Source organism: Channa argus, chromosome 13 (genome assembly GCF_033026475.1).
Source record: "Channa argus isolate prfri chromosome 13, Channa argus male v1.0, whole genome shotgun sequence".
NCBI classification, from domain to species: domain Eukaryota; kingdom Metazoa; phylum Chordata; class Actinopteri; order Anabantiformes; family Channidae; genus Channa; species Channa argus.
Genome location: NC_090209.1, coordinates 4,547,986 through 4,564,314, shown reverse-complemented (window position 1 = coordinate 4,564,314; position 16,329 = coordinate 4,547,986). Strand labels below are relative to the sequence as shown.

General features: G+C 41.3%; 2 protein-coding genes across 2 annotated transcripts in view; one reads left to right on the top strand and one right to left on the bottom strand.

Annotated features, from left to right (window-relative positions):
• The window catches only part of syt6a (synaptotagmin VIa), a 58,034-nt gene that overhangs the window by 6,769 nt on the left and 34,936 nt on the right, over positions 1–16,329 (bottom strand). Inside the window, exons 2-6 of the mRNA XM_067527868.1 lie at positions 8,695–9,085; positions 7,261–7,822; positions 2,350–2,470; positions 1,321–1,492; positions 309–459 (exon numbers count right to left, since the gene is read on the bottom strand). Of these exons, the coding sequence (XP_067383969.1) occupies positions 309–459; positions 1,321–1,492; positions 2,350–2,470; positions 7,261–7,822; positions 8,695–9,085 (1,397 nt within the window). The remainder of the gene's footprint in view (positions 1–308; positions 460–1,320; positions 1,493–2,349; positions 2,471–7,260; positions 7,823–8,694; positions 9,086–16,329) is intronic.
• The window catches only part of olfml3a (olfactomedin-like 3a), a 41,708-nt gene that overhangs the window by 15,224 nt on the left and 10,155 nt on the right, over positions 1–16,329 (top strand). The gene's annotated exons all lie outside the window — the stretch shown is intronic.

The window sequence follows — 16,329 nt, the reverse complement described above, 5'->3', positions numbered from 1 at the left end:
ATGCAGTTTGACAGGATTGGAAAAGCCAGCCAGACTGAAAAGCAGACCGCTCCACAATAAGTAACTTTTCAGGGATTTATCAAAACAGCTGCGGGCGACCTTTAGCCTCACATGAACCTCAAGCGGTATTTTTGCTGCCAGGTGTCTCTCTCCACTTCTTCCCTTGCAGCTCTCCTCACCTTTCGAAAGCCCAGAGCAATGTTCCCTAAGTGGGCAGAGAATCAGCAGCGAAGCCCCCAAACGCTCATCCTAAAAGTCAAGCATGTTTCGATAAATCCCCAACAACGAGACTCCCTCCCCAAACTCACCTCCTTCTCAGACTTCTTGGATTCCAGCAGGGGGTGCCAGTGTGCAATTGGCTTGCGTGGATAAGCCAACATTTCATTCCAGTGGTCCCTGCCAAGTCCCTCGGCATTGCATCCAACTCGCATCACACCAATGATCTCATTATGACCTACCCTGTGGAGACACACACACACATAATGTATAAGTGCATCTGACTTAACCTGACAAGACAACTCATACATCAAACTGCTGTTTATAATTGCAAGAAGGGCATTCTGTACTCAAAGGAGGCCCAAATGTGAATGTGGGTGTCCTGTAAACTGATAGTGTGACTCGGCAGCTGATTGCCTCTGTGACACTAGCATTGACTCATCTCAGCATTTTTATTTTTTTTTACATAATCCCTAGATTATTAGAACGTGTAATTGAACCCTTGTATAATAGATGATTATTATAAAAACACAAAGGTGCTAGTTTCCCTATTTCGTGCATGATCTGCTTCTTTTATACTATGAACCCTAACAGACCACATCCATTTTGTTCAGTTTTTCTGTTTCTGTTTCGGCTACTAAACTTGTGCTGTAACAAAGTCCTGTAGTTTTATATACTGCACGAATATCATTCCGCAGAGTGAAGCTCAAACATTATTTATTGTCCTAATCTGGTGGTTTGTAGCATTTTCGGACTGATGCTAACCAGGTTGACGACGCTTATGTTGGGTTTAAGCAACGCAGTAAACAACACACTGCAATAAAATGTCCACTAGTAACGATACACAACTAAATCAGCCGAAAGCTGCACAGGTAAGGTTCAGTCAAAAACTTAAATGAGACTTATAGAGTTAACGATTTGCAGTAGAATAAAGATAAAAGCTAAGTGGATTATTTAGGAGGCTGGAACTAGGTGATATTTTGCATTTGGTTCACTGATTTGTCTTAAATAATTAGTAAAATCAATGCAGGCTCATTTTTATTCTTGTTTTTACTTTTATGATAAACTACCCGATTAATTGTTTTAGCTGTACTTTGTACATACAAATCGTAGTCCATGACAGAGATGTGCAGGCTGACATTGTCCATACTGTCTGGTGGGATGTCGAAGATGATGGCCTCGTTGTAGGTGGGATTCAGGGTGTTCTTTTTTATGCTCGTCTTCTTCTTTTTCAAGCGTCTTCCGTCACAAATGAGCGACACTTTTACATAGGGATCTAATTAGTGAGAGGAAAAGAGCAAGATCAACGACAGGAACGTCACTTTATATTTCAATGGCTTTGTTTTGTTTCATTTGCGCCTCTGTGTGTGTGTGTGTGTGTGGTTTCTGCCTAAGCAACCCTGTATAACCTGGCATCAGCGGTGTGCATAAAAAAATGAGTCAACGCCTTGTGTACACAAGGAGAATGGGGTGAAAATAGATGGGTTAAAGAGCACGACTGAGAAAGCTTCCTGACAAATGCTGATTTCAATCTTCATCCATCGCTTTCGTATGATCCATTATGCCACATTTTACTCCAATGCAAGCTCGGCTAAATCCATAAACAACAAACAAGAGTGCTCTCTACGCAATCCAATATGCTTGAAGGCACAATTTGATAGCGATGGCTTTATGATGTACAGATTGAAATAATGGCAGGCTAAACGTCTAAAACTTAGAGGATTTTGATGACTCGCATTAAAATCACGAAATGTCACTAAACATGGGAGGAATAAAGCCGCATTAACTCTGAATTAGACCTAAACTCTGGCATTTAATGCACAATAAATGTCACATTTTAGAAGTCATGTCAATATTTTTAGGGAACATGGAAAGTGAAACAAGAGACTATTAAAATAAATATGTCGCCTGCAACTATTTGCTGACAATGTCTTAATATTGCGAGTGTTGAATATTAACAACTGCTGAAATAAATAAGACTCAACAACAGAGCCGCGTCTGCATTGTTTGTTCATTTTATCTTACGTGGTTACTATTAGATCCTCAACACAGAATTTGTTCATTTTCAGTTATTGCAGCTGTGAGTCAAGTGCACAAACTTATACACATTCACACAAACACACATACACACACCTGAGTATCCAGTGATGTCCATGGCCTTGAGGTTCCTGCACTTGATGACAGTTAATGTGAGTCTTCCTGCAGTGGGCAGGTAACATAGTGAGAACATGATCTCACCAAGATCAACACTTTCCTGCAGAAAACACACAGACACACACACACACACGTAAGTTTCACATTGACACTGAGAAAAGATGCCTTCAGGCTGTATTTATTTATAGTCCTTACAAGTTAAATACTATCTTTAGCTCTCGTGAGGTTACCGGCTCCTTTGCCCCTTCCTGACTCCTAACCTGAAATTACAACGTGGTAAAATCAGCGGTTCTCTCTTGTTGCTGCTGAACTAATAGAGCCAGTTTTGGCATCCTGACACTAGCAAATGAGTTAATTAGAGCATAGATCAACCAGACCCAAGAGGCATTTTGCCAAAACATTGAAACCTTCCATGTGCGCGTTTGGCTTAAAACAGAAGTGCATCAGGATCCCTAACAGCCCCCTTTTAGATATGGAGCAGCAGTGTGTAAGAACAAACCTCTAGAATTCTAAGAATGACTTCCCATCACATACGACTCTGTAGGTAGGAAGAAGGAAAAATGACCAACATAGACGTGTTGTCATGGAGCAACATGCAGTGGCTAACTATGTACATTTAGTGCGTAAACCTGCATGGGCATAAGGACTGACAGGCTTTGTCCATTTACAAAAAAGCAAAAGATTGAAGGGGATTTAGTGAAGATGAAAAAAGTGTTGCCGTACAGTCACTAGCTCAATTCCTAAAGGGAGGCACTACATAAAAATGTTAGGGGTTGATTAAAAACGGAAACTGCCTTTTTGAAGTCGCGTCACGCGACTGTTGCAGCAACAACAAAACAACGTACGCTGTCTCACACTGGATTTGAATGCAACTCTCCATGTGGGACTACTGTGTTTTAAAACCCATCCGCAAGTCCACCCTCCTTCCTGATGAAGTTCGGAGACTCTAAATACTATGGGATGTCTGAACGTTTACTACAGCCTACAGCCAGTAATAGGTTTCTCTTTCTCCGCCTCACTTTTGGCGGCTTTTCCAAACAAGGTGCTTTATCGTATTTTACAGGAGGATAGTCTTAAAATTTTGGTGGATTTAGATCATTTAACTTACTATTAACGTGCCAACCCATAAACAAGTGCGGTGACCTGTGACACACTGTAAAACTTGCATCAATACTGTGTACAGACACAGTATTCAATGAATTTTTTTTAAAGTTGTAAGAAACAATTGCAAGGAAAAAGAAATGTTAAAGTAAAACTAACTGTAGAGAGCTGCGATATTCAATTCTATTATTCCTCAACTTTCTGCTTTGGTCCAATTGGGAAACTATCTTCCAAACGAATTAAATCATTTGCCAAACATCTAATTTTATTATTCTCATTGCACTTTTCATTACGTTACCAAAAAGCACAATTTTCAGTTATGTTTCCTAATTATCATTCGGAGTCAAGACATTAAACAAATGAAAAACACAGAGGACGTCACATTACTGATACTTCTGAGCAACATGGTTATAAGTCTGTTTTTATAGCTTGTATTGTAAATAATATAATAATATAACCACAATCTCTCATGGAACTATCGGAGGTAAAAAACATCTACCCACTCAAATATTAGTTTCATAGAGGCAGTCCTGTATGACCCCCCCCCCCCCCCCCCGTGCTAATGGTCTCAAGTCGAGTGACAGTCTTGTTATTTGTCCCATGTGAGTTCTTAGCCCCATCCAAGAATCAGCATTAATGTCACAGAGACCCCTGATCACAGTGAATGAGCTTGGTGAGAGCTGCAATGACTGGCAAATCCCGACACGTCTGCACTCTGTGGACTTAATGTCTCCTCACACGTACTGTACGGCTGTGATTTGGCTTTCTCTGCTGCGGAAATGAGGGATTTCATCGGAAGGGTGTGAAGTTTCAGCCGTAATGTGAGAGGACAGCAGATATGTCAAGTGTTGTAAAAGCATGAAGTGAAACTTTGATTGTCCATGTAGAAACACAGGCTTTTTTTGTGGCCAGTCAGAATCATCTGTGCTCTTTTAATTAGCCAGCAGCGTAGGCAGTGCGGCTCAGGGGACGGCAGCGGTGGTCAGTTAGTCAGTCCACCACAGTCCACCACCTCTCAAAGTTTCATTGTTATGAAACTTTGTGCAGACATCCATCATTGTGCAAGTCCTTGAATCTTACTGACCTTAGTGATCCCTCTGACTTTTCCTGTCGTGTCACCCCATTTTGACCTTAAGTGAAATATCTCATGAGCTAATGGATGCATTGCCACAAAATGTGATTCATCGATTCATCAGCTCCAGTGGACGAATCATTCGCTAAAAAAAACATCCTGACTGGTCATTTAGCACACGGCAGGTCAACATGTGCAACCTCTCCATAACCTAAAGCACACCTACCACTTTCAGCTGCAGCTGCAGGCACCAAAATTCAATTAAATAAATGAAAACTCTAAGATCAGATGACGAAAATGCCTGCTTTAAATATTATACAATTATTAGTATCTCCGTTTTAACTTCCCCGTGGCATAATTATTACTATTATTATCAATTATTAGAATGAACCAATTGTTGGCTTAATTTGGAGGATTTGTTGCTTTCAGTACTTGTTGTCCAATATTTTAATTGATGTGCTAATATTAGCAAAACTCTTTGTGTACTTTGTTTTTCCAATATACAAATATTAGCATAGTAACTAGAAGAAAAAGAAAAGGGGGAAAATGTTGGCATTGTCACTGTCTGCATTTCAACACTTTATACTTATTTATTTCACACTCTGGATGCCTCATCACAAAGAGCGATTACCTTTTGGTCCCTAGTCACTTCCACCTTTGACAAATAGTGGCCTCCATCCATACAACTGATTAGCATGTAAAAACCCTCCTCATACTCTGTTTAGATCATGAGAAATAGTCTGAAATCAATAAGAGAACTGGTCTCCTCCAGACTCTTTATCTTAGTAATGCTTGCAGGTTGGTGTTATTGATGAACACCCCTCCTTGATCTATGGACTGGGGAAAGCTGCTGGCTCTTTTCTTTCTTTGTTTTCTCTGTCTGTTCAATACTGTCGTCTTTTTCACTCATTAAGTTCCTTTTCAAAGCTGTGTCTTTCTCACCCAAGACTTTCATTGCATACTTCAATGCTTCACGTTCGTTTGCTTTTACCGATATCCCGCCATCTGCGCGTTCGTTATGTTGCCAATCTCAAATTTAACGCGAGTGAGGGATTTTGTCATGAAATCATTTGGTGGTTCAATAAAGTTTGTGTGCCAAGGAGAGGACCCCCTTTCCTTTTCGCCCTTCGAGCAATAACACAGAGATTATTGAGCAATTCTTGAAGAAGCTCAAGTTCAACAACTGGAGGGGGAAAGTGTCGGCTGTAAGGGCACAGAGCGGGTGAAAAAGTGATGAAGGCTCTGAGGTGCTGAACATGGTGTCAGAGACAAGGAACACTTCTTTGAAAATGGCCCCTGGACGTTAACACGTAATAAAAATATAAAAAAAAATTACTGTAATTGCATGTGGAAGCTGTGAGACAGATATATTCCTTTAGGATTGAGTTGAGTGACAATATTTTATGTAGAATTAAAAAGTGAGCAGTTTCCCATTACACCTGCTGTTTGATGTATTTCTAGAGCTTTCTGTCACATTACAGGGCCGCACCCGGGATTTAATTCCCTCAGTGGACTCACTTTAGCCTTAGAAAATCCTTACCAGGCAACAAGTCCTCTAATTGCTTTTTTACTGATTAGATTTTAATTCGTCAGTTCAATGATATTTATATTTTTGTCAATAATCATTATTATGTTTTGTTTGGTGAAACATTTTCTATGGCCGCACACACCCTTTTATTCATAATTGTAATTTATCTCACACTGTAAATGGTGCAGTGATCCATTTCATGAATTAGTTGCTGCAGGCCGATGCGAGGGAGAATCCATTCGCACTGCAAGGATCAGACGGCGATCAGAGCTTTAACATTAATGATTAATGTATTTTATGTTACTGCTGTGCTTTAGCTCCAGTATTCAGTTTTTGCTTGTTGATGAAACCATCACACTAGTATAGGTTGAGTATAGACAGGCGATTATGGCTCAATTCATTTGATTTGTTGCCTGTTAATATAAACGTCTGTGATCATTTTCCCTGACTGTCAGTGCTTTAAGTCGCCAAGCCAGTTCATCTTTGGTGCTCATCCATAGGAGCACTGGAGTGTTAACTTTGTTAAGCTACAGTTTCTCTGTGTGAGAGTCTAAATCGGTTTGACTCTGCTGAGAACTGTCAAGCCAGCAACCAGAGCTTTAAAATGTGTTTCCTTTTGGAGCAATGACAAACAACAAGAAGTCGAACGTTGGTATCACCGGCAAAATGTGTCGCTGGAATTCATGTGAGAAGGGTCTTGTCTGCTCATTGGTTAAACTGATTTGTGGGGGACACATGTAAGTAAACACATGAAGTAGGAGTGTTCTGTATTATTAAATATTCCTAGGAATGAAAAATTGCCATGCAACATGGAACAATTGCACAATTAGTATTTATTATTAACCAAGGCAAACACAGATTCTGGGTGTTAAACCAAGACCCCATCCAGTAAAGGGTCTTGTAAAAGCTGTTGTTTTGGTTCACAAGTGTGATTGCTGTGTTCAGACCTGACCAAACCACTTGGACCAAGGGGGAATATGAACCACAGTTCAAATTAATGAACGTAAGGTAGTTGTTAAAATGCCAGTTTCCACTAAAGTACCAACGACTCAACTTGCGTTGCCACATGTCAGTGAACGTCCCACTTGAACGTCCCACCGTGTTTGGACAAAGCACCAAATACATACAGTACAAGTCATGTGATATACGTGTAAACTTCTCTAAAAGAAACACAAAAAGCGATTCTTACACTGGTCGCATATTGGATCTCCCTCCATATGTTTGTCTCCCTGGAGAGATCTGATGTCTCACACAAGTTGTCCAGCACCACCTCACCGATCATATCATGCCGTGAAAAGCGGTCAAAGTCGAAGACGCTCATATGGAGCTTCCTGGCAGCCAGCTCGTTGTAAGGCACGGGAAACTGGAAGCTCTCATCGAACGTAGGGTTGAGTGTTTTCCGGTGGACACGAGTCTGGAACTTCTTGCGGTCGGGCAGTAGGTAGATTTTCACGTAAGGGTCAGATGTGCCACACAAGTCTTTGGCAGGCAAGTCTACTGCCTTGAGGATGTTGACTAGAAGGGCCTCGTTTTCATAGTCGTACTTGAGAGAGAAGTTAATCTTGCCACAGTTTTTGCTGCTCCCAATCTTGGAAGAATCCTCGGATTCCAAGGCCTTCTGTTGGTACAGCTCTGGCTGGATGCGACCAATGCTGGTGGGTTTTTCGTCTTTGTCCACCATATAGTCATTTCCCAGGTCGAGACTGCCTACCTGCATCTGCCTGGGCAAGTGTCTCTTAAATGAATTGTGCCTTCAGAGAGAGAGAAAAAGACAAGAAGAAAGAGAACGAGAAAGCATGAAGGGAAGACTTGTGGTTTGTGTTGAGGAGCTATAGCAAAGACAAGCAGGGGAAATGGAAAGCTTCCATTGATAGACCAGGGAAACACACAAGTGCTGAGGCACTTCCTGTAAGACGAAAACAGAATATGTTATTACTTATGTCTTATTAAACACTTTTTAACATGTTTGGCATTTTCTTGCTTTGCACTGTGATCCTCTAGCACCCTCTGAGGAACAGGGAAAGACAACACAGGTACAGGTACGGTGCAGGTGACACGGAAGGATAGAAGCCATGTCAAGATAAAGCTGCAGTAGATTTAAGACACGACAATAAAAGCACAGTGTTATTTTTGGGGCTGACTGATGCTTTGCCGTGTTAGGACCCTAAAAAGGAAAGTTTTCATTAGCGGACAAATTACTGTATTTTAAATCTACAATCAGCAGCATAATCATTAGCATGCAGCTCTGCTAGTGTTGCTACAGCAAATGTTGTTTTTCTCCAATATGTTTCATTACTTCTCACAAAGAAGCCATCACATATAATTAGCTTTACCATAATGACCCGCAAAGAGATGCCTCAGAGGCAGAGTGCACCATGATCTACTGTCCAGTATTTATTATAATTAACTTTGTGTATAGCAAACTGCCTGGATAGAAAATATCAACCTTCATTAGTGAAATGTTAAAGGTATTTGGGGACTGTTACAGTTTTCCCTTCATCTCATGTTGAATTCGTGTTGGGGATGTGTGTAGCATGTGACTGTGTCTCAAATGTGTATGTGTTCATGCATGCAAATCTACACTTCAATGACCAGATCACACACACATGTGTATGTGACTAACCTAGTGGAGGAAGCCGGCTCAGTGGTTTGTCGCTGCATGCGCTGTGTGCGGCGCAGGAAGTGCTCCCTCATGGACAGTTGAACATCGGTGGGGATGTCGGGAGATGTATGGCTTATCTTCACTGCTGCTTCCAGAAAACCCATCGAGCCCATGGGATCCTTCACCTTCTCCGTTGCCATAGTAACCAACGGCTGCTGGGGACTGGGCAGCAGGGGAGGCGGCTGGAGCGGGCAGTGCTCTGGGCCACGGGGCGGGGTGAGGGTTGGACTGGGGAAATGGGCCTTAGTCCGCCAAGGCAGCCAACACAGCTTCCAGGAGATGAATGTAAGAAGGCCTAGCAGAGCCAGGCCACAGACCACGAACACACTGAGCAGGAGGCCAAAAGTAGCGTCTGGTGGTGAACCACGGGTACCAGAAACAGGATAACACAATATGGACAAACAGATGGTGATTACAAGGGTGAGAGAGGAGAGAGAGGCAGACAATGTATTAGGACATGATTCTTTTAAACGGTCTGGTGCTTTATCTCTGGTTTTTATGTAAGACTAATGACACCATGGAGGGACCTTCATTTGTCTTTAGTTCAACGTAGCAGAGAAAAGCATCTAAGTGTGTGTATTTACTCATGTAGTCTAGCAAAACAATAAAATCTATTTTATCTTTTTCCCTCTTTGGGAGAAGACCCAAGGCATCAGTAATCTTCTTTGGGGATTTTCACTGTGAAACAGATAAAAGGAGCCGGGTGCAGCATATTTTGAATATGCTTCCCGGGGAACAAGCAGCATACAAAGACCTGGCGATGCACCAAGAATGCTGACAAGCACTTTGCAAGGATTCACGGGCACAGAGGGGGAAAAAAAGAGCAAATGCAGAAAACATACAGTGGATCTCTGGCTTTTGCCTTTGGGACACTTGCCAACGTCACTCCATTCTTGATTTGTAGTAATTACATTTTAACAGTTGATACTTTTCACACTTTCACACAAAATTCAATTCAATTCTCAATTTGCTGGAGTGTCCTTTTTCACGGAGACCCAACAGACTTATCTACAGTAAGTCATGTTGAGAAGTGTCTCTGTGGGCTCTCAGAAGATTCCCTGAACTCTCCCATCAACACACAACGCTCCAGAAATATCAAGATGCTGTTTCACACACTGAACAGTGAATTAGCTCTTTCTTTATATTTACTGGCATCATCCTCTTCTCACTGAAGTGAAATCTGATCATCCAAAGGCCTTGAACCCTACAGATGATGTTTCTTTTATTCAGACAACTTGTGGTCTTTGAATGCAATGAAGTAGCATTGAAATCGCTTACAGCAGTAGAAACCATTATGTCTGCAGGCAAATAAAATTCAAACACTAGAAAGAATTTTTTGAATATTTTGTACTAGTGCACAGTAGCAATGTGTAGTGAAGTACTACAGTTTTTCAGTTTCATACTATACAGTACTTCTACTCAAAGGAGATTTCTGGATGTACTGAGAGAGGACACTGGGTAGTTGGTGTGCGAGAACAGGATGCAGAGGACAGGGTCAGATGGAGGCACATGATTTACTGTGGAGACCCCTGAAAGAGAAGAGCCGAAGGGAAAAGAAGAAGAAGACAGTACTTCTACTCAACTACATTGCTGATTGAAATATTTTTCCTGTTTTACTCGACTAGACTTTGACTTTGGCAGCTCAGGCAAGTAAATTCCCTCAGTGGTTTTCAAATTCAAAATGACTCACTTATGTGAAAGTGTGAGTGTATGACTAACTTTAATGTAAAAAATATCCCTAAATGATGAGAAGGTTATAAAAAAAACCTTTTTCCACCTTATTTTGCACCAGTTTAGAGCTTTCATGTTTGAAATTCAAACTAAATGGAGTGTCCACTAAGGCGTATTTATAGCTTAGCCAGGATTTCAAGTCTGGAGGATTTATGCCTGAGGGGGATTTCTCAGCTGTCCACGGCCCCGGCCTCTCCATGTCATCGGAAATTTCACACAGCTCACCACAAAGCTTCATCTCGACTGGACTGTCGCTTGCAGAGTCTTCATCCACCGTCATGGCAAATAGGAGCTGACCCTGTGCGGTGCACTGAAATATGCCATGCGAACACCCGGTGTTGACAATCTCTTGCTACTAAATGCATTGACAGGTCCGAAATTTGATTTTGAGTATGTGACTCCAGCTTGTGTTACTTCTTCCAGCAGCAGCATCATTCAAAATAAAGCGTACCACAAGTCAAGCCTCGTTTATATCAATAGGATGATGGATTTATAGATTTATCATTCCAGGCATTAGTTATTTAAAGGACACTGAAATCATGCACCTTTGAAGAACAATATAATGCTTCTGGAAGTTATGCTGTAAAAACCTGCTGTATTTGTTTACAGTTTTGCAAACTGACATGTTGAAGTAGCTATTAGGAGTCTTGGGCTATGGATCAACACAAGTCAATTACTGAACTAAATGATACAGACAGAAACTTAAAAAGATTCTTGGGTTCCAAAGTAATAAAAAGAAAATTTTCAGACCTTTATTTATAATGTTTTTTCAGAACAAGGATAACATCAGAAAGTTTAAGCCACAGCGGATTTAAAAATATGTGCAATTTTTGCAGCTATTGTCATTGATTTTAACGACTTATACTTTATTGATGCAAATGGGGCAGTTGTTGTCATACAGGTGCACACATGTCAGAGGTTCAGTGTCTCATCCTGCAACGCTATGGTTCGTGGACAGTTGCTCTACTGATGGAGTCACAACCACCTCTCTAATGAGAACAGATAATCGGCCTTTCAAATAGCTTGATAATGTCCAAACCGGGTTTTAACGAACCTTGATAGCTTTTTTGGAGCTTCGGCAGCTCATTTACCTTGTTGGTAAATCTGCCAGACCACCAACCCAAGCTGCAGTAACTAATTTCAAGTTTATTTGGAAACATCTGCATGCACCTCACAGTGTAAAACACTTACATAGTCTTAGTCATACTTTGTATACTTTGTATGACTAAGACTATGAGTAATAAAGATATATTTGCTTTACGATTATGTGCTCTGTGGGAGCAGATGGATCAGAATCGTGCACCTGTCGTCAGTGCAGTTCAGTATAGATAAGCTTAATGAGCGAAAGTGCTGCGGTGCCTCCAGTACAATAAGTAATTTCTACCCCAAGTGCTGAAGCTAAACTGCTGCTAATTCCCTTTAAGTCTCTGGCTTCCAGGGATGAGAACATGACAAACAACATATGCAGTGGGCTAATGATGTGGTGGTTTGGAGACAGAAACAGAAGCAAGGCATGGGTGTAGGAGAAGTGGAGTGATAGCAAAAGCCATTGTTCTTCGTCTCCAGACAGATGGGTAATGGAGCAGAGCTGTGTGAACATATTCCTCCCTCACAACCTCCCCTGACAGCGTGAGACTTAGATTGACCTCGGGGCTTTGCATACCCTACTATTAACGATCGCACCCCCAGCACAGGGGAGTGGACTATCACTATGCTGCAGAAAATCTAAATAGAACTTTCAGGGGGTTTCTAGCAGAAAAAAATCCTTTCGTAGTCGATACTTGAGAGGGTGTATCCATCTCAAAGTAATTCACTACCCGGTGTGTTTTAGCGATGGTCCAGAGGACAACTGCGGTGTGATTTGAGTAAAAAAAAATTCCAATTTTCAGGTACTGACCTCCAAGCATGGAGAATGGCGTGACAGCTCTAGGGCTCTAAAAATGTTGTGGCACGCTTACCCTTTTCCACAAGCTGAGCTGCTCTGAGGTCTGCAGCGCGCAAGCGGTGGCCGCTCTCCCCCCGCTGCCACTTTGCATGTTTCAGCGAGCTTCGCTGTTTAAAGATCAGCAGCAAGCTGCTGTTTCATGCGGTGTCCCATCCAAACAGGGCTGGACTTAGATATTATCGGATGTTTCCGAGCGCGCGCCAATTTAATTGAGGTTTTGTTTTGAAGTGGAGCGAGGGAAGAGGGAAGCGAAACCTGGGGACCCGGCCTTTTTTAGGCCCAGTGCTTTCAAATCTAACCTGGTTTCCATAGTAACCAGGTCATTAGAGAGAATATGCACTCGCTCTGTTTGCTGTTATGAACCGACTCATCTTCAGCAGGAAACGTCCACTCCACTGAAGGTGATACACACAGGTCATAGTGACATTAAAAGGCTGTTTGTGTGAGTATGTTTACACAAGCTGCATGCAGTAGTTTGGGTGGCTTTGGTTTTATTTCAGCTTTTCTCTGAAGAATTGTAAAACATAATAAACAACCTCAAAAGCCTCTTCTTACTCATCGGTCAGCAGCTAACAGGGCTTATTAACCCCTTATTAATTTTAGCTTTGAATTCATCCTGACTTTATTTAGAAGGGAGCTGGATTTTCCCTTGATCCCTCTTTTGGTTAATGTGAACCACTTGAACAAAAGAACAAAATTGTTACAAATGGTATCGAGCTAGTTTTAACCTTATTAGAGCTACCTCATTATGTTCCATACGGTAAATAGTGTTTATATGAATTACATTAAATAATATTTTTTAAATTTCTTTATGCGGTAATTTAACACATTATGTTTTGTGTATTTTGGATTTTTGAGTCTACTGCCTGTTACACTGCATGCATGTTGGTCAGACTCCGATGCTGAAGAGAAATGCCAGTGTGTGTGTGTTTGTGTGTAGGTGTGAGTGTGTTTGTGTGTTTGAAGCAGGTAAAGTTGGAGTTTGTCCATAAAACACTATCTTTGAGGAAGCTAAGTGGCTTGTAGCTGAATAAAGGAGGATGCTCAGCAATTGGAAATGGCCCGAAAGGTTATATCCAATTTGTACTAAGTCAATTCAGTTAATTCACGATGAAGAAGAGTCTTATTAGCTTTGTAGGAGCTAATGCAGTTTGTACAGTAAATGAAGATGGTTTAGCGTCATACTTTTTTGAATAGGACACGTGAACTGTTTGGTTGCTGCTGTGAGACAATGGGAATAGGCCATGTGGCTATTTGATCTTAATTTATCAGCACGCTCTGCAAATAACGTAAAAAGTAACCTAGAAAGTAATTAGTTCCATCCTCAGGAGGGGATGTTGTAACTTTTTCATCTTGTGCCTTCAGGGTTCGCCACAGCGGAGCGTGTCACACATGTTTATTTGGCTTGTGTTTTTACGCCGGATGCTATTCCTGCCGCAGCCCTTCCATTTTTGTCCGGGCTCAGGACTTGCACCAAGGTTGTCTTTGAGGGCTGGGTGGGGCCGTACCGTCTGTATCCCAACCCAATGCTCTACCACTGAGCCACCAGGCCCCTGTTTTTAATAAACAGTAATATCTGATATTAATTTTAAACCTAACACTGGTAAAGTTTAAATTGGAAAAAAAAAAGTCAAAAAACTCCGCTGCATTGAGATGGAAATGCTAGAACCTAGTGTTTGCTCAAGTATTTTAATAATTCTACGCAGGGCCTGAAAAACATCAAATTCAACATCCACGCCATTTTTGTACAGTCCTTAACTACAATCAGTAATCATCAATGTTGGGTGTAATAGTTACAAAGTACATGACATGTGTCTGTACTGCAGTAATGCAGCTCATTACAGTGAAGCCCTGTAATGAGCAGCCCTGGCTCAGGAAGTATTGTGCTTGCAAACCTTAGTGCTTTGGGTGCTAATAAGGCAGAAAGGTACAATATAAAGTTTGACCATTTGCCGCTGAGAAGCCTTGAGGACACTGTTGACTAAAGAGTGGCGCGCTCACCCCATCATGATGAAGAGCAACGGCAGTGCTTAAAATACACGCACTCCTCCTTCAGCAGCAGTGAGGATAAATGACTTGATTTTAGATGTGGTGAATACAGCTTCAGTCTCAGTGAATAATTGGAGTCTAGGTGAGAGATGTAGCTCCTGAACCACTAGCCTACAATAAAGACTGTATCCTATGGCGTCAGAGGCTCTCTAGCCTGGGCAGCCTTGTGCTGATTCTGCGGAGGAACAGGTTGTCCGATCACTGATTGGAGATGACGATCAGTCCTGATGAGGTATAACCTCTGCTTCAACACATCAGATAATTTAGTGTTATGCTCATTTAAGGCAGTTCATCTGCCAAGAAAACCTGCATCTTCCTTTAAGCCAGTCATCATCGAATGGTGTCATCAACGTAGTTTCTTTGAGGCAATTCATATTTGTAACTTACCACGATAGGATGTCTTTGAAACAGATTTATATATTTATACATTATTTATTTAAGAGCATGTGTACATTACTGTTTTTAAGTAATGACCTTAACACTGGTGATCTTTTAGGTCTGAGGATGGTGGTGAGTGGTTGTGCCGCCCGTCCCCCGTAGACTACAATTATTCATCGTCTGCCTGTCACACATGGGCATGACATTTCATATTCCTGCTGGGAAAAGAGGAAAGCTGCAAAACCATGTGAATGCGGATGAGGCAAAACTTTTAAAAGTAAAATGTCTGTCTTTGAGATTTCAGTTTTATTCCAAATGACAAATTGTCTTCAGTGTTTCTGACACATCTATATTTTCCGAGACGTTTTTGCACCATGCACACTTCAACCTCACACACATGGTGCAGTGATGGTTCCATATAAATTGCAGTAGGTAATTTCAGCCCGGATATTAAGTGTAACCGGATCCTGTGACGTTGTCTTGATATTAATAGTTGTAATTTCCACAGAAAATTAAAGTGGTTTTGGGAAAAGTAAACTTTTACACAACAGGCAATGACATTTGGTAAAATTGGAAAAGTGCATTAAAGTTCTGACTGATTCCAGCAGAAACAGGCATTTGGAGTCTACTACAGCTCCTCAATTTGTATTTAAATGTTTCCCAAAAACATTTGTTTCAAAGCCGACAGTGGTTTCCCCTTTCTTCTTCGCCTAAGGGGGGGAAATAACACACTCTAATCTTGATGTGGGTGCCTCAGCCATTTTTGGATTTCTGTATCCTATGGTGTCTTTTTCAGAGCGACCAGAAAATCCCATAATCCTCCAGATCCCCAAAGCCTGAAGCCCCACAACATGCAAAGAGGACATTATACCCCAGCAGAGCAGCCAGAGGTGTAGAGAGGAAGCTGAGGCTGTGAAGAAAAATGATGCTTTCACACTTTAGCAAGATGGGAAATAGTGTTTATAAGAAAGCTCTCTAAATTACCTTCAACATGATTTTTTTCCTATTAACTATCCTTAATTAAAACACAAACAGACTTATTACTTGCTGCCTGCATTTACATTCACTTGTTTTTCAGCACTACTGCATTGAAAAGAGTAAACTTCCACTCAGAGTACCCAGCTGCAGTGGCAATAAAGATAAAAGGGGACAGAAGCTTTAAAGACACAATAGATAACTTTCTCCCATTATTTGAACTTAGCAGCCTTAAGCAAAAAAAGCTGAATATTGCATACTACGTCAAACGAAGCAGCACAGATAAAGGATTTGGGGGACGCACCTGCTCTGCAATATCCACTTAAATGTATTTGCCCTTGTTTGTATGCTCAATCATTCTGTCTAGTTGACAGTTTCCACCTGCAAGGCCAAGTGGAAATATGTTCAAATATTTTAGAGCTGTCTGTTAGAGGAGGCTGGTAGTTTTTTTGTTTTTTGTTTTTATCTCAGTTTGTCGAAATAGGGAACAGAGATGTCATGTGTAGGAAACTGAACTC